At 38.1% G+C, this 25,071-nt stretch overlaps 2 protein-coding genes across 2 annotated transcripts in view; one reads left to right on the plus strand and one right to left on the minus strand.

Moving 5' to 3' along the window:
* CDC73 (cell division cycle 73) overlaps positions 1-7,220 on the minus strand; it is a 2,122,897-nt gene extending 2,115,677 nt beyond the window's left edge. Inside the window, exon 1 of the mRNA XM_044085321.1 lies at positions 7,005-7,220. Within this exon, the coding sequence (XP_043941256.1) occupies positions 7,005-7,135 (131 nt within the window). The 5' untranslated portion in view covers positions 7,136-7,220. The remainder of the gene's footprint in view (positions 1-7,004) is intronic.
* Positions 7,221-7,251: 31 nt separating this feature from the next.
* The window catches only part of RO60 (Ro60, Y RNA binding protein), an 837,759-nt gene continuing 819,939 nt past the window's right edge, over positions 7,252-25,071 (plus strand). The window contains exon 1 of the mRNA XM_044086777.1: positions 7,252-7,332. The gene's annotated coding sequence lies outside the window, so the exon portion shown is untranslated. The remainder of the gene's footprint in view (positions 7,333-25,071) is intronic.

Consider the following 25,071-nt stretch of genomic DNA (forward strand, 5'->3'; position numbering starts at 1 on the left):
AAGGCACACTGTTTTTCCCAGGCATCTAGTGGTTCCCTGCACCACTTTTTTTTCCAATACATACCTTTAAGCCATGCCATATAAGGTATCCCTCATGTCTAGTGTTCCCCCAGCCTATATCTTCTGAGTTATCTCAGAATATTACCTATTCAACAAGATATCTACAGTCAACTGGATGTGTAGAAGAAATAATACAAAATGCTAAAAATATAATGAATACATTGTAGTATCAGTTACAGGTAAGGCTGTTAACTTACTCATCTGGAGAAGAGAAGCACGCTATTGCAATTGATATTGCTCTCATCTTTGTGATTGTTGATCAGAAGGGAAAGCTGCTTATATGACCTGTTGTATTTAAACCAGAGAAAATACGAAAAGTCCAATAAGTTAGTAGATAGCTCAGCAGAAACAAAAGTACTACTATGACATATCAGCCTGGATACTACCATCACTGAGGCCAGCGGGACTAGTGAGAATTAATAATCCAGATGATCAAACGTGAAACAAAAAGAAGCTGTTGGACTTGCTTGTGTATGGTCCTATATTGTCAAGGTTAAGGATTGCCTAAGGCTGAGATGTAGTAGAAGGCACTTAAATAAAACTAGACTGTTTTTTTATTTGTATAAAAGAACAGTAACGTAGCAATAACAACTGAATACCAATAAAAGCTTTTACTGAACAAAAGTGAAAGTGACAGAGCAGGTACATCAACTACAACAGCATTCTAAGGGAACTATGGTAAATGAAAATCAGGCATTACGTGAAAATCCTAGAAGCACAAGCCATTCAGAATTTACAAGTACCTATTTCCTCAGCCAATAGTTTCAAAATAATTTATTTCACACAAAACTGGATTTATCCAACAGATTTCCCCCATACTTGGCTGATCTTCTTGGATTTAAAGACAAATCTCTCAACCTACAGACCGAAAACAGGTACAAAGATCCTTGAAAAGCAGGTGCATCCAGTCAAAAATATGGACATCTAATTAGCATAAACACTGCTGTAATTGATGTAACAACCAAAGCAAGGCATGAGTTGCTGGTGATAATGATAAGTAATGAGATCACAACCTCATTACCACAATTAACAGAACATGCTGGAGGGACAGGTTCATCTCCCAAAGACTCCCCATACTCTGGAATAAGCTTCCCATTCATGTCAAGCAGAGCACCTCACTGGGTCTATTCAAGAGAAGTCTTGACAAGTGGATGGGTAACAGAAAGTTCACCCCAGGGATCACTCCAGTTGCCCTACTGGATAGGGGCACCGTGAACTAACATCAGGTGGCATGGTGCCTGGGCAATTTATTTGGGCTAGGCTTGTAAAGGCTCCAGGGCCATTAGCCTAGTACACATCTATGAACCTATAAAGATAGACAAAACACTTCACTAAGTTATAATAATTTTGGTTAGCTCACAGTAAGCCTCATAAAAAGTGTCTTTTAGTTTAAAGTAGTTTATTTAATTTTAACTATGACAATGTGTACATGGGAAACACAGCTTCATATTAATGAAATTAATTATTTTAATATATACTTAAAAGCTCAGATGTTTCTTAAAAACTTATGTTTATATTCATTTGTAGTAGTTTTTGGTAAAAACAAGGCAATAACTCATGTTTCTTCTCATGTAGATCATAGATTTAAAACCCACACAAGAACAGATAGCATTTCCAACAACTTAAAATTAAAAAATGCAAAATATACAATTACAGTTTTCAGCAATTAAGTCCAGATCTACACATCAAGCAATTAAGTCCAGATCTACACATCTATCATTGGACGATAAGAATAGATAAACACATAAAATGTATTTGGCATTAGAAATATTAAAATTACATTCTTAAGCTTCAACTACAAAACATATGAGCAACTTATCAGTGAGAGTTAAAATTCAAAATCTAATATTATGAAAGTACTACGTGAAGGCTCCAACAAACCAATATCCAAAATAGGTGATATTCTTGAAACTTTTAGGATTTCATTTTACTAGAACTAACTAATAATCTTAACAAGTAATGCTCTTGACATACAACTATCCTCTCTTAATCTAGAGACAAAATCCCTAACGAACATTAAACAGATATCTATAAATGAAGTTAATGATAAAATTAAGAAGTTTAAACCAAATAAAGACCCTGGTGCAGATGGCATAGTTATAGAAATGTATAAACTATTACATTTTTGTACTCCAAAGTTTTGTGAATTAAACTCGCAATAGTATTCCACCATCTTGGAAATATTCACTGATTACTCATTCTCAAAACTAATGAAGACCCACAACTCTGTAAATATCCTAGACCTTTTTTCCTCCAACAAGGATTATAAGATCATGTCCATATTTGTTGACAGAATGAAAGTGCCATTCTCTGAAATGATAAACAATGATCAGTCAGGATGTATTTACAAAAGACACTCGTGATAATATTAAAAAAGAATTCTTAAGTCTCATTGAATTTTTGAAGAGAAAGAATAAAGAAACTTTACTGGTTAGTTTAAATATAGAAAACGTTATTAATTCTGTCAACTGGGACTATCTTTTTGGAATACTGCCTTCACTAACATTTCCCTCTTGTTTCATTTCTATGTTAAAAACTAATAACAACTTACTTTATCTTAAAAATATTTACACATAACTAAAGGTACTAGAGGCTGCCTGCTATCTCCTATTTTATTCACACCTGCCGTCAAAGTTTTTGCCTCTATGATACGAAATAACACAAACATTTCCAGTGATCCAAAGCACCCTGCCAATGGTCTGTACACTCGCCTGGCAGGAGATACAGAAGCCTGCATTCCAAGACCACCAGACTAAAACATTTTCTTTTTGCTCTCCATTAGATTATTGAACTCTTGGAAAAAAACGAACCATGAAGTCTGTTACATAACTAGCATATCAAGGACCTTATTTTATGGATGTGCAATAACCAAGTTCAACACTAAGGTAGCTCACCCACACACTGAAGGACTGTAAAGTGAAATATACAAACTGTGTAATAATTCAGTCCAATCATAAATATCCTGCTGTTTCAATTTTACTTTGACAATATTACCTTCATATTGTTCCTTGTCTCCTGTTCTGGAATGAGTGTGGGTCACTGCTGTCCTACTTTACTTACTAATTGCTACTTATTAAATGTCTGATATTTCATTAATTTTTCTCTGTCTATATGTGCAACTGTTTTCTGCATTGAGAACAAACCATTGTTTGTGAAAAAGATAGTCAACCAAGGAGTGGCGCACGGCGACTTGTGGTCCCACTTCACAAGGGCGGTGCCTCCACCGACCATGGAAATTACCGTCCCATTAGCTTGACAAGCCTTATCTGCAAAGCCATGGAGAGGATCATAATGGAACTCATAAATAAAGACATAGGGAACTTGCAGACTTTGGATCCAACCCAGTTTGGCTTTGTCAAAGGCAGATCATGCCTTTTGAACTTGGTTGACTTTTTCAAAACAGTCACCAAGGCCATTGATGAGGGAAAGGCAGTCCATACAGCCTACCTCGACCTGGCAAAGGCCTTCGACACAATACCCCACTCAGGTATCATCGAAAAACTCATCAGCTTGAATGTAAACCCATACATCACAAGATGGGTTGCAAACTGGCTAAGTGACAGAACCCACAGGGTCAGAGTTGCTGGAGCCATGTCAGACTCAAAGCCTGTCACAAGTGGTGTCCCACAGGGCTCAGTCCTGGGTCCACTCTTGTTCGGCATCTACTTTTCTGAAGTACAAGCAAACACAGGAGGGTTATGGCTGACAAAGTTTGCAGATGACTGCAAACTGGGTGCCATAGTCGAAAACACTTCGGACACAGATATCCTTCAGAAGGGCCTCACAGAAACGGATAACTGGTGCCAGAGCCATGGCCTAAAGTTAAACGCCAAGAAATGCATAGTCATACCCTTCGGGAAGAACAAGGTTACCCCTAGCTACCATATAGGTGGCAATCAACTGAGCACAGAAGTCATCAGGGACCTGGGGACCAAGGTTGACACTAGCCTTTCGTTTGACACTCATGTTGCTAAAGTAGTCAGGAAAACCTTCTACATTGCCCACCTGATCATGAAGGGATTCACATCTAGATCAAGGGAGGTCATCGTCCCCCTGTACTCATCACTCATTAGACCTATGATTGAGTACAATGCCCCATTCGGAATGTATCTGACCCGACACCTGCAGCAGCTGGAAAGGCCCCAAAAGTTCCTCACCAAAAGGATAAAGGGTCTCAAAAATATGTCCTATGCTGCCCGACTGAAAGAACTCCAGCTCTATTCAGTCTCATACCGCTTGCTCAGAGGTGACCTGTGCCTGACATATAAGGCCATGTCAAACCCAGATTTGATGAATATGCTTCACCGCAAAAAATCTAGATCCCACAGAACCACAAGGGCGGGAAACTTAAACCTTGACACGGTTATTAATAGAACGTGCTGGAGGGACAGATTCATCACCCAGAGACTCCCTATGCTGTGGAACAAAATCCCGGTACATGTGAGGCAGAGCACCTCGCCGGCCTTGTTCAAGAGGAATCTTGACCAATGGATGGGAGATCGCAGATATATCCCAGGGATTACTTCAGTGTCACTGCTTGACAGAGGCACAGCAAAATAATAGGCATAGTTTTATTCAAACTAAAGGGGTGGCGAAAGCCACAAAACTATGGGCTAGGCTTATAAATGCCCTTGGGCAGATAGCCTAGTATGAACCTATGAACCTATTTGTTCAGCTGTGTAGTTCTGAATGATAAGTTTTTTTTTACTTCACTTTTGACTAAGATTCTAGGTATTAATTATTAAGATTTATTCTCAGACACAACATACTTATAAAATATTATGCAAAACATCTTGGCTCCACAAAGGGGGTGACAAGTTGTTTTAGTGATATCCAGATAACCTCAGACACCGGAATCAAAATATATTGTACTGAAAAAGAACTATCCAAACTGAATTCAAACAAACAAAGCACTGGGAGGAGATGGAGTAAGTAATAATGAATTGTGAACACTTCAGCAATAACTTATAGTATTATATCTATCATTTACTACATCATCCAACTATAGGGATATTCCTTAATATCAGGAAAGACGCTTATTAAACCTGTATTTACGGAAAAGGGAAATAAGACAGATCCAACATCATACAGACCCTTAAGTCTACTTTCATGTTATGGAGACGGTAACAGTGGATAAGTTACTGTCAGAACTGGAAAGGTTGGGACTTCAAACCATACATTATTATGCATATGTTGAAAACATATCTATTACCACCTGCGACATGATGTTCTATAACATAATAACCGCTATGAATGAAAAAGCACTGTGACAATTTTTCTAATCAACCAAATGGTTAATGATAGTTATACAACTAAAAGGTTGTATAAAAAGATTTATAAACTCTAGGAAAATCAGAAATGATGGAGATTGTTTAGGGCATTAGACCCAAACTTGAGTATGGAATAACAATATGGAAACCTTATAAAAAATACAAGCATGAGTAAACTGGAAAGGAGTACAGCAAAAATAAACCAAGAGCATCCACGGGTGTAAAATATTAAGTTAAGAAAGACTAAAATATCTGAACTCGTACAGATATTTAAGAGGAGATCCTGTTCAAGTATACAGGGCATTTAGAGAGAACTCTCTCTGGGAATGTAGGGGGTTATCAAAACGTAGAAAATCATCAAACAACCTATGTAGAATACTCTATAAGAATAAGAAGTGTACCAACACTTCCTCTGAGACAGCAGCTGATGCATGGAACTGACTACTGAACTACATTATAGCAAGCACTAGTTTATATATTTTAACACCAGTTTAGACACTTACTATTGGAACAACTGTTTTGGTATACTGGCAGGTTAGAAGGGCATTAACGCCCATGCTTAAAATATTTGTATGTATGTAAAGCAGCCTCAGCATAACCTACATGCATACAATGTTCAAACAAGGGGTTGCAGATACAAAAAAGCACATTACAGATTAAAAAAGAAGAACAATTAGAACACCAAAACAATATTTATCTTAATGCCTCAACAATTACGGTGTCTTGAGTCACAACAACGATTTAGCAATTTCACTTAGTTTGGCTAGGAACAGACGGTGAACTAACAGATAATTTCTCATTTTAATAAACACACACACACAAAAAGAGAGATGCTGCAATGAATTTGGCGATTTTCTTCCCAAGTAAAAGGATACCGACGTATAAATCCTATCACACCGTTAGTCTTGATCTAGATACACAAAATAAAAATAAAAAAAAACGCCACTTACAAGAGAGCACTCAAATGTGCTCAGTTATTATGACAATCTCATCTAGGTCAGGTTTATATGGGACAAACGTTCTCAACCCACGTTAATATATGTGCATTCGTCTAAAATTCGGTGTGCAAATACGAATAGAACACGATCTCATGCAAAAATTTAAATGTTTGCAAAAATAATTATCTTTCTAAAAGTGCTTATTTAGAATACCGCTAAACCTGTCACAATTCAAAATTTAAAAAAGTGACAACGCCAGGTACGCAAAGCATCTAAATATAATTACTATCCACAACACTTTTCTGAGTGACTCCGTAAAATAACAGGAGCATTCAAACTTTAAAAAACAAACAAAGCTTTCTGCTTGGGATACCTGCATCTTCCCACGAATAACATACTTATAAATTCCCTGACTGACAAGAGAATGCCAATAACCTGCCAGCTAATGAACATTTACCTTGACCAGTATATACCACACTATCCAGTTTACTAGTCTGCAAAACTCTATCAAACTCAGAAGTTTAGTTTAGTTAGACTTAAATAATGCATGACCGATGGATCCTTCAGTAACAATGCAACAGACTAATAATACCCTACTTCTTTTGCAAGAAATGTCACTAAGCCTTTTTTTGCAAGGATTTTCCCACATCATTTCATGCTTTTACAAACACCACTCCAACAACTCACGGAAGTTATGCCAACAAGGTGCCGAAATCAAACCGGCAATCCCACTTACCCCCAGATGACATAGTTAGTCTTGACATTTTTTGGCCAGGAAAACTCGCCAAAGTTAACCTCATCCCCCTTGACGATAATCTCCTTCTTCTGAATATTATACTGACGCAGAACACTCAACACGTCCGCCATCTTCTCCAAGAATCAGAACCCTAGCATAGTTTTCATTAAAGGACCCTCACTAAGAGGAAACAACGACGTTGCCCGCGTAGAATGCCTGAAACAAAGAACTCTAGGGAAATATCAGAACCTGGAATAATTCTCTGCAAAGGACCCTCGTTAAGAGTTAATAGCAAGAGTGCCCGCATAAAACGCCTGAATAAAGGACGGTGGGTGAAAAGGCTTTTACTTGTTTAGGACTGTTCTCAACACTGATCTTGTTTTGTTTGGTTGTAGTTATACTCGGTCAGTGAAGAAAGTAATTTTCAAACTGTAAATTTAGCAAATGGTTACTGAAAATAAATTGATAATATTCAAGTGTGAAGACAACGTGTGTAGACAGTGCTGTCATTATTATAGTGTTAGCATGTGTCCGTATTATTACAAAATTCAAGGACAAGATAAAGTGGGGAAATGTATAGCGTCTGTAGTAAGGTCAGAGTTTAACAGATGCATAACGAATTTACTAAAATATAGTTTTCGGGAAATGTATTTTACATTTTATAGTTAATGTAGCAAAAACTGAGTTTATAGTGCAATTAAGAATTCTGCTATTTTGGAGTAAACACATGTTCTCGTTTAATTTGCTAAAGGGCGTATGCTTTTATTTGGAACGTTTAACTTGTTGTCCATTACTTAGTATATTATGGGGGAGGGGGCTTTTTAAATCTTATATTCGTCTTAAAATTCAGAGGTGTTTGTCAACCAGAGATAAGTTTTACTTTCACAACCAAATATTAATAAACAACCGCACTTTATTCAGTGGGTGCACCATGTTGAGCTATGAATTTTGTTTATACTGAACTCGGATGTTTACAGTTACTTTCTTCAGAAGCAGTAGTAGTAAGGAATTTATGGAATCGTTTGGGGTGCAAGGCAGTGAGTCCATAATTGAGATCTTAAAAATGTTGAATAAATGCATTTTGGAGGCAGCCCTTGGTTGATTTTTCTTTTGAAAATGGAAATTTTACAAGACCGAAGTACAGCTTTTATCGCTATCTGTTTACTATTGCTAATGATAACAACCCGCCCCCTTTTTAGACTAAATTCACAGCTCCGCCTTCTGAAGTGTCACGTGTATTGAGTTTTGGTGTATGGTTTTGGTTGTTATAGTGTGAATGGAGGAGATGGTATTATTAGAAGGTTTTAGCTGTACTGTACATCGATGTCTGTTTGGAAAAGTGTGATCGAGGCGTGGTTCACACTTAAAGTTCTTTATATTTACGCTGTTTCCTGTACACCGTTTGTTGTGTAACCGTTCCGAAATCATGACCGACCGATTGTTTGGGAGCATAGCTCTCAAATTCTTTGTTCGAGAGTCCACGAGGACCACCACGACAAAGAGTGAAAATAAAGAGAAAAATTGAATATTAATCTGATTCATTTAATAAGTTAATTCAGGCAACGTGTATTGCATCAGTGTCATTTCCCGAAGAGTAAGACGCGTGAAACTGATTTTAATTTATGCCAGTACTGACAGTAGTTCCCAGTTATTTTGTTTATTTAGTTTCTTTACGAGGGTAGTAAACTGATCACAACAGAGCACGTGCAGGAAAAGCACGGGTGAAGAAATTCACAAAAATACAAATGAAAAGAAATAAAATAACTAATTCACAAACACAGAGTAATCACAGAAGGTAGAGTCCCGTAGAAGAGTGAAAAAGTGCGCAAATATTAACAGCAGAAACAAAAAACAAATGTGAATTAATGTTATTAGCAAATATGAGAGCTAAACAGAAGGTCAAACAAAAAGCAATCTAGGTAAGGAAGAGTTAGGGGATGTGTCCGGTGAAAAACTCCTTGGAGTCAGATTTTTGAAAGCGGTGAAGACTGTTTTGAGTTGTGGTCTGAAGGCAAGTGAAAGAAGAGACTTATTTTTGTTCTGGGGCAGTGGTTGCCAGAGTATTAAGTTGAGTCATTGACGGAATAAAAAATTGTGAATTAGTATACATTTTCTGAACTGAAAAAGGTCTGTAACTTTAATTACTATGGTTATTTATTAAGTGCAATGCACCACCTTTTCTCCAGTAGTCATCAGTTTTCAGAGAGACGGACAGGGCTGCTCACTTTTCAAATGCCCAAAGTTGGACAATTTTTGTAGAAATGTTAAAAACTGCAGAACAAAACATACCCGTGGCCAGTGCAAAGGAGAGTACTTCACTTTTTTGTCAAAATAAAAGTTTATTCTTGTAGTAGTTGAGTTGCTTATGCTATTTCTTACATTTAGGTATTTCAGATACAAACTAGCTATTTTATGCAACAATTAAAAAAAACTTTGAAAATAGTTTTTGTCCTAAAATCTCAGGATGTTTGCCATTTTTTATTTTTTCCACAGGACTTGGCTGCCCAAAGAGGAATTGTTCCTCGCAAAGAGGGACAGGTGGTAACATTAGGGACAGACCTAAAATCTGAGACAAAATCAGGGACAGTTGAGAAGTATGGGGTGTGGAGTGAGGGAGTTAATTGGGTGATGTTACAAAGGTTGTAGGGATGGTTTTATTTAGGAATTTGAAAGCAAGAGCTGATATGGCACCTGGTTGGAGTAGTTTGAAAAGAAGAGATTCTATGAGTAGCTCAACTCTGTAGGAGACTGGGAGCCATCTGGTTTTGGAGAGGGTTGTGAATCGATGTTCCTGAGAAGGGAGGAGCTGGAAATGAATCAGAATAATTTGTTTTCAGAGGACTGTAGAGTGAATGATTTTTTTTAGAGGCTTTGGCAGAGAGCCGGTATTCAAGATGAGTAAGGAGGATTCCTTTGACTATTGCAGCTGTAGCTGAACTGAAGAGAAAAGGAGATATTTTCCAGGACCTGAATAAAACACAGTTGAAAACTCCATCTTAGAACTAAAAAAATTTTTTTTTCATTGAATCTTTGTTTTCCGAGCTATTTCAATGCCTCAAAATTATTCCAGTTGCTTATTTTACAATTTAAATGCGATTATCTGCGGTGGTGCAGCAGTAGCGTTGTTGCCTCACAGCAAGAGGTTCTTCCGTTCAATTCTTGGCTGGAGGGCGGGGAGTGCCTTCTGTGTGGAGTCTGCATGTCCTCCCCGCGGTTGGGTGGGCGTTCGAAAGACATGCATAAATGGGCATGCCTTCGTTGAAAGTTGAACGTCGAGCTGGCACCTCGGCGTTCGTTAAAATTTACTGCCAATCATTAGCGGACCGGAGTTCCGCTGTGGCGACCCCTAACCGGTAAAAGCCAAAAGACAAACAACAACAATTTTAATGTGATTGCCACAAAATGGCTGATGGGGTCTGCCTTGGTAAAGTGATCTTGTTTTTTTGCTTTCATTCTCTCTTTTTGTCTGCATTTCACTTCCTCATTACATGAGTCGCACTAGGCCTAAGGAAGTGTTGTTTTCTTATCCCATTAATATAGAATAGCAGAAGTGTAAAGTACTGTCATCTAACACACTCTTTATAACAGAGATACTTCTATGTTTCCTTGAGTGAACCTCTTTTATGCGTCTTGTCAGAGCTTGTTATGTGTTATAAATACCTGTTTGCTACTTCCAGCAAAAGAAAGTTGGTAAATAACGGGCTTTTGCAAAGGGATTCTTTTGTAATTCTAAAGGAATTGAAAGACCTTCATCTAAACTCTCATCATGAGGTGCGAGAACTCACACTGCAGTAAATAAACCTTACTGTATCATGTACAGGTGACAAATAATATTGGAAAGGACTCCAAAGTAAGCTTGTCTGCTACTTCCCAATGCCTTCAATGGAATTTTTTTCTCTCTCATGAATGATGTAGAATTAAAATGTGCATAACTGGTTCCTTAATTAATTCTGTCATGTGCACCCCCCCCTTTTATATTTTGTGTTTGTTTATACTTTGTTAACCAGGAAAGTGAACTGGTCCCAGGATCCTATTCAGCCACAGCCTGGGCTACATTGGTAAATATAATAAGTAATAGATGCACTTAGCAATACAAAGAAAAAAATACTGCCGCAATGACATTTGACAAAAACTGCATGCACAACACATAGCCAAGGTGTGACACTGAATAAGTAAAACAGGAAACAACATTTACTAGAGCGCATATATTAATAATGCTTAACTCTACTATGTTAACTTTATTATAAATAATGAATTGTATGCAGGCGTATTACACAAGTCAAATGCTATATGGTATTACTGGTCACTAAATGAATAGGATTTTGCAAGTGAAAGTTTTATGGTATCACAAAAGAAAAGCGCAAGGGGATAATTATACTTGCATTACTTTTGTTGTCCTAAGACAGTATGAAAACATAATAAATCTACACATTTTGGAATGGAATAACCATTACAGTGGAGCCTAATAACTAGTATGGTGAACATCATTTGGGACATGTAGGAAGTATCAAAAAGAAGGCTGATTAGGATGATGACAATTATATAATACACACATGGATGCGCATGCCCATCTGTGTGTGTGTGTATATATATATATATATATATATATATATATATTTAAGTGTATCTGTATACATGTGTATGCATATATACACACACACATCCATATGTCAGTGCATGTGTGACTTCTTACAAAGTTATCTATTGCATATTTCTCTCTAAATATATTTACACTGTCCTGCACCCCACATATAGCATTATACATGCTACGTACTTACTTTTTGTGTATATATATATATATATATATATATATATATATATTATATTTATATATATGTCTACATATACAGTTACACAACCTTTCCAATCTGATTTGTTTTTATTTAAAGGACATGAAGTACAAACACTTTTTTTTTTACATACACATAAGATGTGTGCTACACAGTTGTACTTGTATATATATATAAATACACACACAAAGACAGACAGACGTGCATTTAAACACAAAGTACTTCTGATTTCTTTTTCTTAATGTTTTTAATGCAAGAGCACATAGCAAATGTATGTTCTCCACTGTAATTTATGGTAGAAACACCATAAATTACTTAAGCATCCAACCCTTTCACCTGCTATGCCTCTAACTGTACTCTAATACCTAGACAGACTGTAAAAGGTTTAATGCAAATGTTTTTTATTTTTATTGTATAATTTTGTATATTCTTAACCTGTTATGTAGTAGTTAGCGGAGCTTTTCTCCTCGGGCCTCCACTGAAAATGGACATGTATCCAGTTGGACTAGCCCGGTTAACAAATGTAAAATAAATAAAATAAAAAAAATAAATGTTAAAGTATATTCAGTTGTATATAACGGTTGCCATGAATGGTCATATTTCCTTTGTGGAGTGGAAAATGCTCATGCATTCTACTGCTGCAAGGACTGACTCAAATTCAGGGGACATCTCTTACAATGGATCTGTGTACCAGATATGCATCACCCTCTGGAAGGATGTCATAAAAAAGAATAAAAGACCTTTTTATAAACAATATCAGTGCACCTAGTTGATAGGGTTGTCACCTGCCTCTCTTTCTGCAGTTCTGTCCTGTGGGGGGGCTTGAAAATTGTAAATGCGTTGGTACTTTACAAGAAAAAAAAATTCTGACTTTTCGCTAAATGTCACAAAAATCTTTGCTAGTACATTTAAGTGATCTTGATATATAAACTATTATAAATAATCAACATTTAAAGCTTAGCACTTCAATGTTGTGATGCTGCTTATGTATGTTTGCCAGAAGAGGTGACAAGGCAACTCACTACTCTTAAACACCCTACTGATCTAACTGCATTGTTTTGCTATGGAGAGGGAGTGTTAACTTCTGCTTTTATCTGCAATAAAACAGCAGAAAATAGTTCAACAGCTTTCTGTCTTTTTTATAGCAGCTGCTGACATTACCAGGCTCAATTGCCCATCTAAGATGGACAGCGGCTCCTGACAGGGTAAACTACAGATTTTTCTGTGTCTGTGGTATGTCATGTAGGGGGAGACATATTCCTCTGCAAAGTATGAGAGAAGTTAAGCTTAAAAAAAGTAGATGGGCTTTACCTTCCTTTGATTCTAAGGCAAGGAAATAAAAGTTTTAAAAAGTACAAGCAGGTTTCTGGTACCTACGCAATACTAGAACCACACTGTAGGGAGAAAAGCAGCCTAAAGACTAAGTTAAATTGTAGACAAGGGCAGAGTTTTCCTTTCAGTGGCAGGTCCAGATTTTTAAAAGTACACCCACCCTGCTACAGCCCCCTTGAAGAGCGCAGTGTCTCTCCAACCTAACACCACTCTAAGTATTCAGCTGCTGTACCAACTTTATCTTTTCTCCGACTGGTGGATACATTGTTATAAGAGAAGCACATTCCAGGTCTGAACTGTCTGCAAACACAATCAGCTTACCTCGCAGGCATACATATAAGGTACCTCGTGGTCTGGATTAGCCATGCTCTGCTCGCCTTTCCTCCGCTCGGTCTTGCTCCATGCCCTGCCCTCAAATTCCACCCACCGCCAGTGGTGCTAAATTTAAAGCTCAATAAACCACCCCCTTCCACAACCTATCACAGATAGCCCATACTTCCAAGCACCACCCCTTCCTGCCACTAATCCTTCTGTTTTTCTAATCCACAATCCTTAGCCAAGTGCTATGTTAACTACCAAAATGAGACCAGTAATGTTACTAATTCCAATAATGCTCATTCCATATGTCCTCACCACCTATGAAAGTCAGCCTGACCTTGGCTTTCACCACCCCTTATCCCAAACCAACACTACTCCTACTTGTAATAAAACAGATCAACTCATAGCTGTCTACAAACCTGACTTTTCCACTCAACAACCACCAACTAACCAAACTATGGTATATCTCCCCCAGAACCAGATATTATCATAACATAATTAGTAAAGCCCTGAAACTAATAATTACTGTACAATACAGTCTGATAAGGGATGGAGACATCTACCCAAACCATGGCTCTACCCCTCCCACAATCCCTGGCTCCCAGCCCATTACCCCTTCTACCATTTGGCCAACTACAAGGACCCCTAAGTCTCTCCTGACCTGTCACCTAAATATCAGGAGCATAAACAATAATTTCCATAATCTCCATGCCCTCTTAGCAGCCTACTCAACTGATGTGCTATGTCTCACAGGGACCTGGCTAAAACCAGGAACTAAAGACATGAAGTTATCCCACCAGGGTACAACATACTCAGACTAGACCGTAAGTCTAGAAAAGGTGGGGGAGTAGCAGTACTCTTTAAAAATACACTAGATGTCACATTAGCCCCACAACAACCTCCCTTGTTCAATAATGTTGAAACTCTTGTTATCAGACTACAGCTTAACAAAACTAAATCTATATTCACTGCCTGCGTTTATGTCCCACCAGGCAATAATACAAATACCCTAGAGGACTTCCTTCAATGGCTATCCAACACATACCCCCATGAAACTATGGTGGTAGGAGACTTTAATATCGATTGGAACAACTGTTCCTCTGAATCTCCCACAACCCATGTAAACCTTCATGGCTATACACAACTCATATCCTTACCCACCAGAATAAATAAACCCTACAACAAAGGTAGTATCCTGGACTGGATTCTTATCAACAATCACCCAGACCTGTAAAACTGTAAAATTCCCCAAAGCAGGCAAAGATAGCTCAATATGCAGCTAAATCCAAAAACTTGATGAACCAGCAAGTAATCATACCAAAAAACGTTATTGCAGAGAAAGAAAGTTAGTGCTTTCATGGTAATACCATACCACTTCTTCGTCTTCTGGCTTTGGAGAGGGTTGTGAAGCGATGTTCCTGAGAAGGGAGGAGCTGGAAATGAATCAGAAGAATTTGTTTTCAGAGGACTGTAGAGTGAATGAGTTTTTTTTAGAGGCTGTGGCTTTGGCAGAGAGCCAGTATTCAAGATGAGTAAGGAGGACTCCTTTGACTATTGCAGCTGTAGCTGAACTGAAGAGAAAGGGAGATATCTTCCAGGACCTGAATAAAAGACAGTTGATTTTTTTCTGGTGTTTCCCATGTGGTTATCCAAGTTAAAGGAAAACTCCACCTTAGAACTAAAAAACTTGTTTTTTTCATTGAATCTTTGTTTTCCAAGCTATTTCAATGCCTCAAAATTACTCCAATTGCTTATTTTACAATTATAATGTGATTCCCACAAAATGGCTGATGGGGTCTGCCATTGAATCTTTGTTTTCCAAGCTATTTCAATGCCTCAAAATTACTCCAATTGCTTATTTTACAATTATAATGTGATTCCCACAAAATGGCTGATGGGGTCTGCCTTGGTAAAGTGATCTTGTTTTTTTGCTTTCATTCTCTCTTTTTGTCTGCATTTCAATTACTCTTTATATGAGTCATACTAGACCTAAGGAAGTGGTGTTTTCTTATCCCATTAATATAGAATAGCAGAAGTGTTTTTGAAAAGGTGGGAAAAATTATACATTTTGAACAGTCCATACACCCAATGTTGGTGTTTGTACAAGAGATTCCTGGACGACATATGTATATTTTGGACAGACACAATGGAAAAATTCCATGAATTTTTGGATTATTTGAAAGACACCACCAACTTTTTGGATTTTACATTTGAGGCAAATGTGGAACAATGTGTGTACTTGGACATTATACTTAAAAAGCAGGCTACAGGATTTTCCTCAGGTATACATCGCAAGAAAACCTTTTCAAATTCTTACCTTCATTACCAAAGTTCTCACCCTTATTTTCAAAAGAAAAACATAGTGAAGGGACAACTTGTTAGGGTCAGTCGAATGACCTCAGACGACTCCGAATTTTCAAGTGAAAGTATCAATGTTTGCAACATGTTAACGGATAGGGGTTATCCAAGACCACTACTTGATGAGGCCTTACTCGAAGTGGTCCAAGAAAGGCATAAAAGATTTGCCCCTATTCTAGGACAGAACATCTCTAGTATAACCAACGATTTGGGCTCCAAAGAAACCACTTCTTTAGATACAGCGTATATACTTGATTATACGGGGGATTCAGGGCCTATTATAGCAATAACCCACGCCTGGGTGTGGGTAATGCTAAATTTACCCACGGTTGGCGTGGTTTGGTCCCGAGGCCGAGACCAAACAAAGCCAACCGTGGTAAATTTAGCATTACCACCAGAAGTGTTATTGCTATTATACTCATGACATTATTTAAGAAAAGAAACTATTACTTTTCTTAAATAATGGCATAGTATAATGCCTGTTTACTGCCCTTCCGCAGATGTCTGGCATCCGCGGCAGTTCTGATGTACTGCGCGCCTGCGCAGTACATCAGACTAATGAAAAGCGGAGAAAGCAAGATCTCCGTTGCTTTTTAGTGTTTCGCTATGTTAAATGAGTTTAACATAGCGAGACAGTTTTAAAATAAGCAGTGGAGATGTCCGTTGCTTATTTTAAAACTGTCTCACTATGTTAAACTCATTTAACATAGCGAAACACTAAAAAAGCGGAGATCTTGCTCTCCGTTGCTTTAAACACTGTCTCGCTATGTTAAATGGGTTTAACATGGCAGACAGCTTTAAAATAAGCAGCGGAGATCTCCGTTGCTTATTTTAAACTGTCTCGCTATGTTAAACCCATTTAACATAGTAGACAGTGTTTCAAAAGCAGTTATACTAATGGAAAAAGTCCGGGCGACGGACCTTTTTCCATTAGTATAACTTCGATCTACAACGGGCACGCTGGCCAATCAGCGTGCACGTTTTGGGGGGGGGGGTCATGGTATAATAGGCAAGTTATATCTAAGGAATGGTCAAGATTTGTTCAAATTTCAGATTTACCTTTCAAAAATCAAAGACCACTAAAATTTATTTATCGGAGGGACACCAATTTCAAACAAATGTTTGAATTTGGGGGCTCTAAAGACAAGAAAACTGGCACCCGGGGTGTGGGGACATACAAATGTGGGTTTTGTTCCCAATGCCCCAGGATTAACAACAAAAAGGAGATTTTTTTGGAAGCTAGGAATAGAACACTCACTAGCAGAGGTACATTTAACTGTAACAGCAATGGTGTTGTATATCTTGCAACCTGTAATTTCTGTACCTCGTTTTATGTGGGAAAAACAGAAAGGAAACTAAAATGTCGCATTTATGAACACCTATATGAAGTTAAAAAACAAAATGTGAAAAATGCATTGTTTAGACATCAAGTTTCTTGCCCACAAGCATAATTTTCTTTTTTTGTGCTAGACTCTTTACCTAGGGATATTAGGGGTGGATTATGGGAAGATAAACTTGAATATAAAGACTTATACTGGCAGATAGTACTGGATTCCAATAAATTTCCAGGTTTGAATGATTATTTATCTATAAAGCCAGTACTAAAACTTAGATCTGCAAAATTATAAAGCTCTTGTACTTACATCACAAAGCCACCAGATGTCACCATTCATCACATTTAATATATATAACTTGGAAGAAATCAGTTTAAAAAGGTTTTAAACAACAAAGTGGTTTTAATGTGAAATTTTACAACACTATACATGTTTTTTAATCAGAATATGTTCAAGTCATTTCATATTCTAACTATGTAAACAATTATTTATTTATTTTAAAACTATTTGACTAAAACACAGTGTGTTAAGTTAAAAACAAAATTTTTCTTTCATACTGGTACTTTAAATTAGTTGATGTTTTTAAACTAATTAGCAATTTGTGTAATTGGACAGACAACAGGGCAGGGTATTTAATCAGGAGTGAAGTACTAGTCAGTGTTTCAGTTTTTGCTGAAGAAGATTGTTTGATCCAGTTTTTGCTGAAGAAGATTGTTTGATCGAAAACGCATTGTGGATTGTTCAGCGTTATTTTGTGTTATTTTTACCAATAAACTGTGTTACTTGGACTGCGGGTTTCCATCGTGGTGTCCTAGGCAAGATTTCATTGTGGTTATTAATATAGAATAGCAGAAGTGTAAAGTACTGTCATCTAACACACTCTCTATAACAGAGATACTTCTATGTTTCCTTGAGTGAACCTCATTTATGTGTCTGTCAGAGCTTGTTCGGTGTTATAAATACCTATTTGCTACTTCCAGCAAAAGAAAGTTGGTAAATAATGGGCTTTTGCAAAGGGATTCTTTTGTAATTCTAAAGGAATTGAAAGACCTTCCCCTAAACTCTCATGATGAGGTGTGAGAACTCACACTGCAGTAAATAATCCTTACTGTATCATGTACAGGTGACACATAATATTGGAAAGGACTCCAAAGTACGCCTGTCTGCTACTTCCCAATGCCTTCACTGGAATTTTTTTCTTTCTCATGAATGATGTAGAATTAAAATGTGCTTTACTGGTTCCTTAATTAATTCTGTTGTGTGCACCCCCCCTTTTATATTTTGTGTTTGTTTATACTTTGTTAACCAGGAAAGTGAACTGGTCCCAGGATCCTATTCAACCACAACCTGGGCTACATTGGTAAATATAATAAGAAGTAATAGATGCACTTAGCAATACAAAGAAAAAAAAATACTGCCGCAATGACATTTGACAAAAACTGCATGCACAACACATAGCCAAGGTGTGACACTGAATAAGTAAAACAGTAAACAAGATTTATTAGAACGCATACATTAATAATGCTTAACTCTACTATGTTAACTTTATTATAAATAATGAATTGTATGCAGGCGTATTACACAAGTCACAATGCTGTAAGGCATTGTTTGTGTCTTTCGGCTTTTCCCGGTTAGGGGTCGCCACAGCGGAACTCCTGTCCGCTAATGATTGGTAGTGGATTTTTTACGTATCGGGTTACCAGCCCTGATGCACAACCTTCAATGAAGGCACGCCCCATTCACGTATGCCTCCACACTGAAGACACTCTAGCTGAGAATCGAACGGGACAACGTCTTGCTATGAGGCGACAACGCTACCGCAGCACCACCACCGCAGCACTGGTCACTAAATGAATAGGATTTTGCAAGTGAAAGTTTTATGGTATCACAAAAAAAAAGCGCAAGGGGATAATTATACTTGCATCACTTTTGTTGTCCTAAGATAGTATGAAAACATAGTAAACCTACACATTTTGGAATGGAATAACCATTACAATGGAGCCTAATAACTAGTATGGTGAACAACATTTGGGACATGTAGAAAGTATCAAAAAGGAGGCTGATTAGAATGATGACAATTATATAATACACACATGGATGCACATGCCACATCTGTGTGTGTATATATATATATATATATATTTAAGTGTATCTGTATACATGTGTATGCATACACACAAACACACACACACACACATCCATATGTCAGTGCATGTGTGACTTGTTACAAAGTTATCTATTGCATATTTCACTCTAAATATATTTACACTGTCCTGCACCCCACATATAACATTATACATGCTACGTACCAATATAAATGTGAGTTTAGGCTAATTAGTTAGGGAGTTAAGGGAAGGGTGGGATTGCTGTTAAGTGTCGAAAATGTCACGAGCAACATTTTCAACATTAACAGCTGTTTTTTTACTTTAGGAACGTTCGGAATTGTGTACTTTCGGCGAAATACTTCACTGATAAGTACACTTTTTTTAATTTTTGACATAATGATAGTAAACCTATATATATATATATATATCTACATATACAGTTACACAACATTTCCACTCTGATTTATTTTTATTTAAAGGACATGAAGTACAAACACTTTTTTTACATACATGTAAGATGTGTGCTACACAGTTGTACTTGTGTGTGTGTGTGTGTGTGTGTATATATATATATATATATATATATATATATATATATATATATATATATATATATGAAAATACACACACAAAGACAGACAGTCAGTAGTGCATTTAAACACAGTTAAAGTACTTCTGATTTCTTTTTCTTAATGTTTTTAATGCAAGAGCACATAGTAAATGTATGTTAAAGTATATTTAGCTGTATAAAACGGTTACCATGAATGGTCATATTTCCTTTGTGGAGTGGAAAATGCTCATGCATTCTACTGCTGTAAGGACTGATTCAAAGTCAGGGGGCATCTCTTACAATGGATCTGTGTACCAGATATGCATCACCCTCTGGAAGGATGTCATAAAAAAGAATAAAAGACCTTTTTATAAACAATATCCGTGCACCTAGTTGATAGGGTTGCCACCTGCCTCTCTTTCTGCAGTTCTGTCCTTTGTGTGTGTGGGGCTTGAAAATTGTAAATGCGTTGATACTTTACAAGAAAAAAAAAATTCTGACTTTTCGCTAAATGTAACAAAAATCTTTGATAATACATTTAAGTGATCTTAACATATAAACTATTATAAATAATCAACATTTAAAGCTTAACACTTCAATATTGTGATGCTGCTTATGTACGTTTGTCAGAAGAGGTGACAAGACAACTCACTATCCTTAAACCCCCTACTGATCTAACTGCTTTGCTTTGCTATGGAAGGGGAGTGTTAACTTCTGCTTTTATCTGCAATAAAACAGCAGAAAACAGTTCCACAGCTTTCTGTCTTTTTTATAGCAGCTGCTGACATTAGCAGGCTCAATTGCCCAATTAAGATGGACAGCAGCTCCTGACAGGGTAAACTACAGATTATTCTGTGTCTTTGGTATGTCATGTAGGGGGAGACAGATTCCTCTGCAAAGTATGTGAGAAGTTAAGCTTAAAAAAAGTAGATGGGCTTTGCCTTCCTTTGATTCTAAGGCAAGGAAATGAAAGTTTTAAAAAGTACAAGTACGTTTCTGGTAGCTACGCAATACTGCAACCACACTGTAGGGAGAAAAGCAGCCTAAAGACTGAGTTAAATTGTAGACAAGGGCAGAGATTTCCTTTCAGTGGCAGGTCCAGATTTTTAAAACTACAACTACCCTGCTACAGGCCCCTTGAAGAGCTCAGTGTGTCTCCAACCTAACACCACTCTAAGTATTCAGCTGCTGTACCACCTTTATCTTTTCTCCAACTGCTGGATACATTGTTATAAGAAAAGTGCATTCCAGGTCTGAACTGTCTGCAAACACAAACAGCTTACCTCGCAGGCAAGCACATAAGGTACCTCGTGGTCTGGATTAGCCCCGCTCGCCTTTGCTCCATGCTCCTCCCTGCCCTCAGATTCCACCCACCCCCGGTGGTGCTAAATTTAAAGCTCAACAAACCACATCCCCTTCCACAACCTATCACAGATAGCCCATACTTCCAAACACCACCCCTTCCTGCCACTAATCCTTATGTTTTCCTAATCCACAATCCTTAGCCAAGTGCTATGTTAACTATCAAAATGAGACCAATAATGTTACTAATTCCAATAATGCTCATTCCATATCTCCTCACCACCTATGAAAATCAGCCCTACCTTGGCTTTCACCACCCCTTATCCCAAACTAACACTACCCCTACTTTAAACAAAACAGATCAACTCATAGCTCTCTACAAACCTGACTTTTCCACTCTTAACAACCACCAACTAACCAGACTATGGTCTATCTCCCCCAAAACCAGATATTATCATAAAATAATTAGTAAAGCCCTGAAACTAATAATTACTGTACAATACAGTCTGATACGGGATGGAGACATCCACCCAAACCCTGGTCTTACCCCTCCCACAATCCCTGGCTTCCAGCCCATTACCCCTTCTAACATTTGGCCAACTACAAGGACCCTTAACTCTCTCCTAACCTGTCACCTAAATATCAGGAGCATAAGCAATCATTTCCATAATCTCCATGCCCTCTTAGCAGCCTACTCACCTGATGTGCTATGTCTCACAAAAACCTGGCTAAAACCAGGAACTAAAGACCATGAAGTTATCCCACCAGGGTACAATATACTCAGACTAGACCGTAAGTCTAGGAAAGATGGGGGAGTAGCAGTACTCTTTAAAAATACACTAGATGTCACATTAGCCCCACAACAACCTCCCTTGTTCAATAATGCTGAAACTCTTGTTGTCAGACTACAGCTTAACAAAACTAAATCTATATTCATTGCCTGCATTTATATCCCCCCCAGGCAATAATACAAATACCCTAGAGGACTTCCTTCAATGGCTATCCAACACATATCCCCATGAAACTATGGTGTTAGGAGACTTTAATATTGATTGGAACAACTGTTCCTCTGAATCTCCCACAACCCATGTAAACCTTCATGGCTATACACAACTCATATCCTCACCCACCAGAATAAATAAACCCTACAACAAAGGTAGTATCCTGGACTGGATTCCTGCACTAACTTTCTTTCTCTGCAATAAAGTTTTTTGGTACGATTACTTGCTGGTTCATCAAGTTTTTGGATTTAGCTGCATATCGAGCTGTCTTCTGCCTGCTTTGGGGAATTTTACAGTTTTACAGGTCCGGGTGATTGTTGATAGGAATCCAGTCCAGGATACTACCTTTGTTGTAGGGTTTATTTATTCTGGTGGGTGAGGATATGAGTTGTGTATAGCCATGAAGGTTTACATGGGTTGTGGGAGATTCAGAGGAACAGTTGTTCCAATCAACATTAAAGTCTCCTAACACCATATTTTCATGGGGATATGTGTTGGATAGCCATTGAAGGAAGCCCTCTAGGGTATTTGTATTATTGCCTGGGGGGGATATAAACGCAGGAACGCAGGCAATGAATATAGATTTCGTTTTGTTAAGCTGTAGTCTGATAACAAGAGTTTCAGCATTATTGAACAAGGGAGGTTGTTGTGGGGCTAATGTGACATCTAGTGTATTTTTAAAGAGTACTGCTACTCCCCCCACCTTTCCTAGACTTACGGTCTAGTCTGAGTATATTGTACCCTGATGGGATAACTTCATTGTCTTTAGTTCCTGGTTTTAGCCAGGTTTTTGTGAGACATAGCACATCAGGTGAGTAGGCTGCTAAGAGGGCATGGAGATTATGGAAATTATTGTTTATGCTCCTGATATTTAGGTGACAGGTCAGGAGAGAGTTAAGGGTCCTTGTAGTTGGCCAAATGTTAGAAGGGGTAATGGGCTGGAAGCCAGGGATTGTGGGAGGGGTAGGACCAGGGTTTGGGTGGATATCTCCATCCCGTATCAGACTGTATTGTACAGTAATTATTAGTTTCAGGGCTTTACTAATTATTTTATGATAATATCTGGTTTTGGGGGAGATAGACCATAGTCTGGTTAGTTGGTGGTTGTTAAGAGTGGAAAAGTCAGGTTTGTAGAGAGCTATGAGTTGATCTGTTTTGTTTAAAGTAAGGGTAGTGTTAGTTTGGGATAAGGGGTGGTGAAAGCCAAGGTAGGGCTGATTTTCATAGGTGGTGAGGAGATATGGAATGAGCATTATTGGAATTAGTAACATTATTGGTCTCATTTTGATAGTTAACATAGCACTTGACTAAGGATTGTGGATTAGGAAAACATAAGGATTAGTGGCAGGAAGGGGTGGTGTTTGGAAGTATGGGCTATATGTGATAGGTTGTGGAAGGGGGTGTGGTTTATTGAGCTTTAAATTTAGCACCACTGGGGGTGGATGGAATCTGAGGGCAGGGAGGGGCATGGAGCAAAGGCGAGCGGAGCGGGGCTAATCCAGACCACGAGGTACCTTATGTGCTTGCCTGCGAGGTAAGCTGTTTGTGTTTGCAGACAGTTCAGACCTGGAATGCACTTTTCTCATAACAATGTATCCAGCAACTGGAGAAAAGATAAAGGTGGTACAGCAGCTGAATACTTAGAGTGGTGTTAGGTTGGATAGACATTGAGCTCTTCAAGGGGCCCAGGGTAGTTGTAGTTTTAAAAATCTGGACCTGCCACTGAAAGGAAATCTCTGCCCTTGTCTACAATTTAACTCAGTCTTTAGGCTGCTTTTCTCCCTACAGTGTGGTTCTAATATTGCGTAGGTACCAGAAACTTACTTGTACTTTTTAAAACTTTCATTTCCTTGCCTTAGAATCAAAGGAAGGCAAAGCCCATCTACTTTTTTTAAGCTTAACTTCTCACATACTTTGCAGAGGAATCTGTCTCCCCCTACATGACATACCAAAGACACAGAATAATCAATGCACTATCTCACCCAGAATAAACTACTGGCCAACTCTCAGCATGGCTTTAGGCCAAACCACAGCACCATCTCAGCCCTCCTATCCTTCTCTAACTCCAAAACAATAACAAACTTACCTCAGCTCTCTTACTAGTTCTCTCTATGGCCTTTGATATGGTCAACCACCAACTACTTATCCATACCCTGAAGAAACTGTCACTAAATAACTGTGCGATTTAAATGGTTCCAATCTTATTTGTCTGACAGACAACAAGCAGTATTATGGCAGAATACACTATCCACTCATCTACCCATCACACTAGGAGTCCCCCAAGGCTCCATACTAGGACCACGTCTCTTCTCAGTCTTTATCAATGACCTACCCACTATCACTCCCAAGGCCACCAGCATCCAATACTTGGATGAGTCCACTTTAATCTGTGCAGCCTCCTCCTCAACTGAGCTGATGACTCTAACCCAGAATATTTTCAATGATGTTGAAAAATGGTTTGCAAACCGTCATCTTATTTTAAACCCCAACAAAACTAAGCTGCTAATTTTTTCCCCCCACCTGTAAGTCCTCCACCATTCTTTACCATAAGATCCAATAGTGGCACACTTATATCCCCAGATGTTCACACCAAACCCCTAGGGGTCAAAGTCGACAATACCCTAAAATATGATACCCATGTCAATCAAACCATCAAAACCGTCAACAAAAAACTGGGCTCCCTCTATAGGATCAAACCTTTCCTCACTCCATTTGCAAGAACTTCTATCGCTCGCTCCCACTTACTATATACCCCTCTCTATGCCACCCTCCTTTTCACTAACTTGAATAAAACCACTCTTAAACTTGCAAGCTGTTACAACCATGTTGCTAGATTTGCTACAGGTACAATCTTTAGGACCCACCACTGTATCAACTTAACTCAGCTAGGTTGGCTTGAATGGACTAGTCTTCTCCAATACAACCAACTTATAATAGCCCACAAAGTTCTAAACCACCCCGATAAGATACCAGCACT

The sequence above is a fragment of the Protopterus annectens genome, chromosome 10.part0 (genome assembly GCF_019279795.1).
Source record: "Protopterus annectens isolate FY-2018-M chromosome 10.part0, PAN1.0, whole genome shotgun sequence".
NCBI classification, from domain to species: domain Eukaryota; kingdom Metazoa; phylum Chordata; order Ceratodontiformes; family Protopteridae; genus Protopterus; species Protopterus annectens.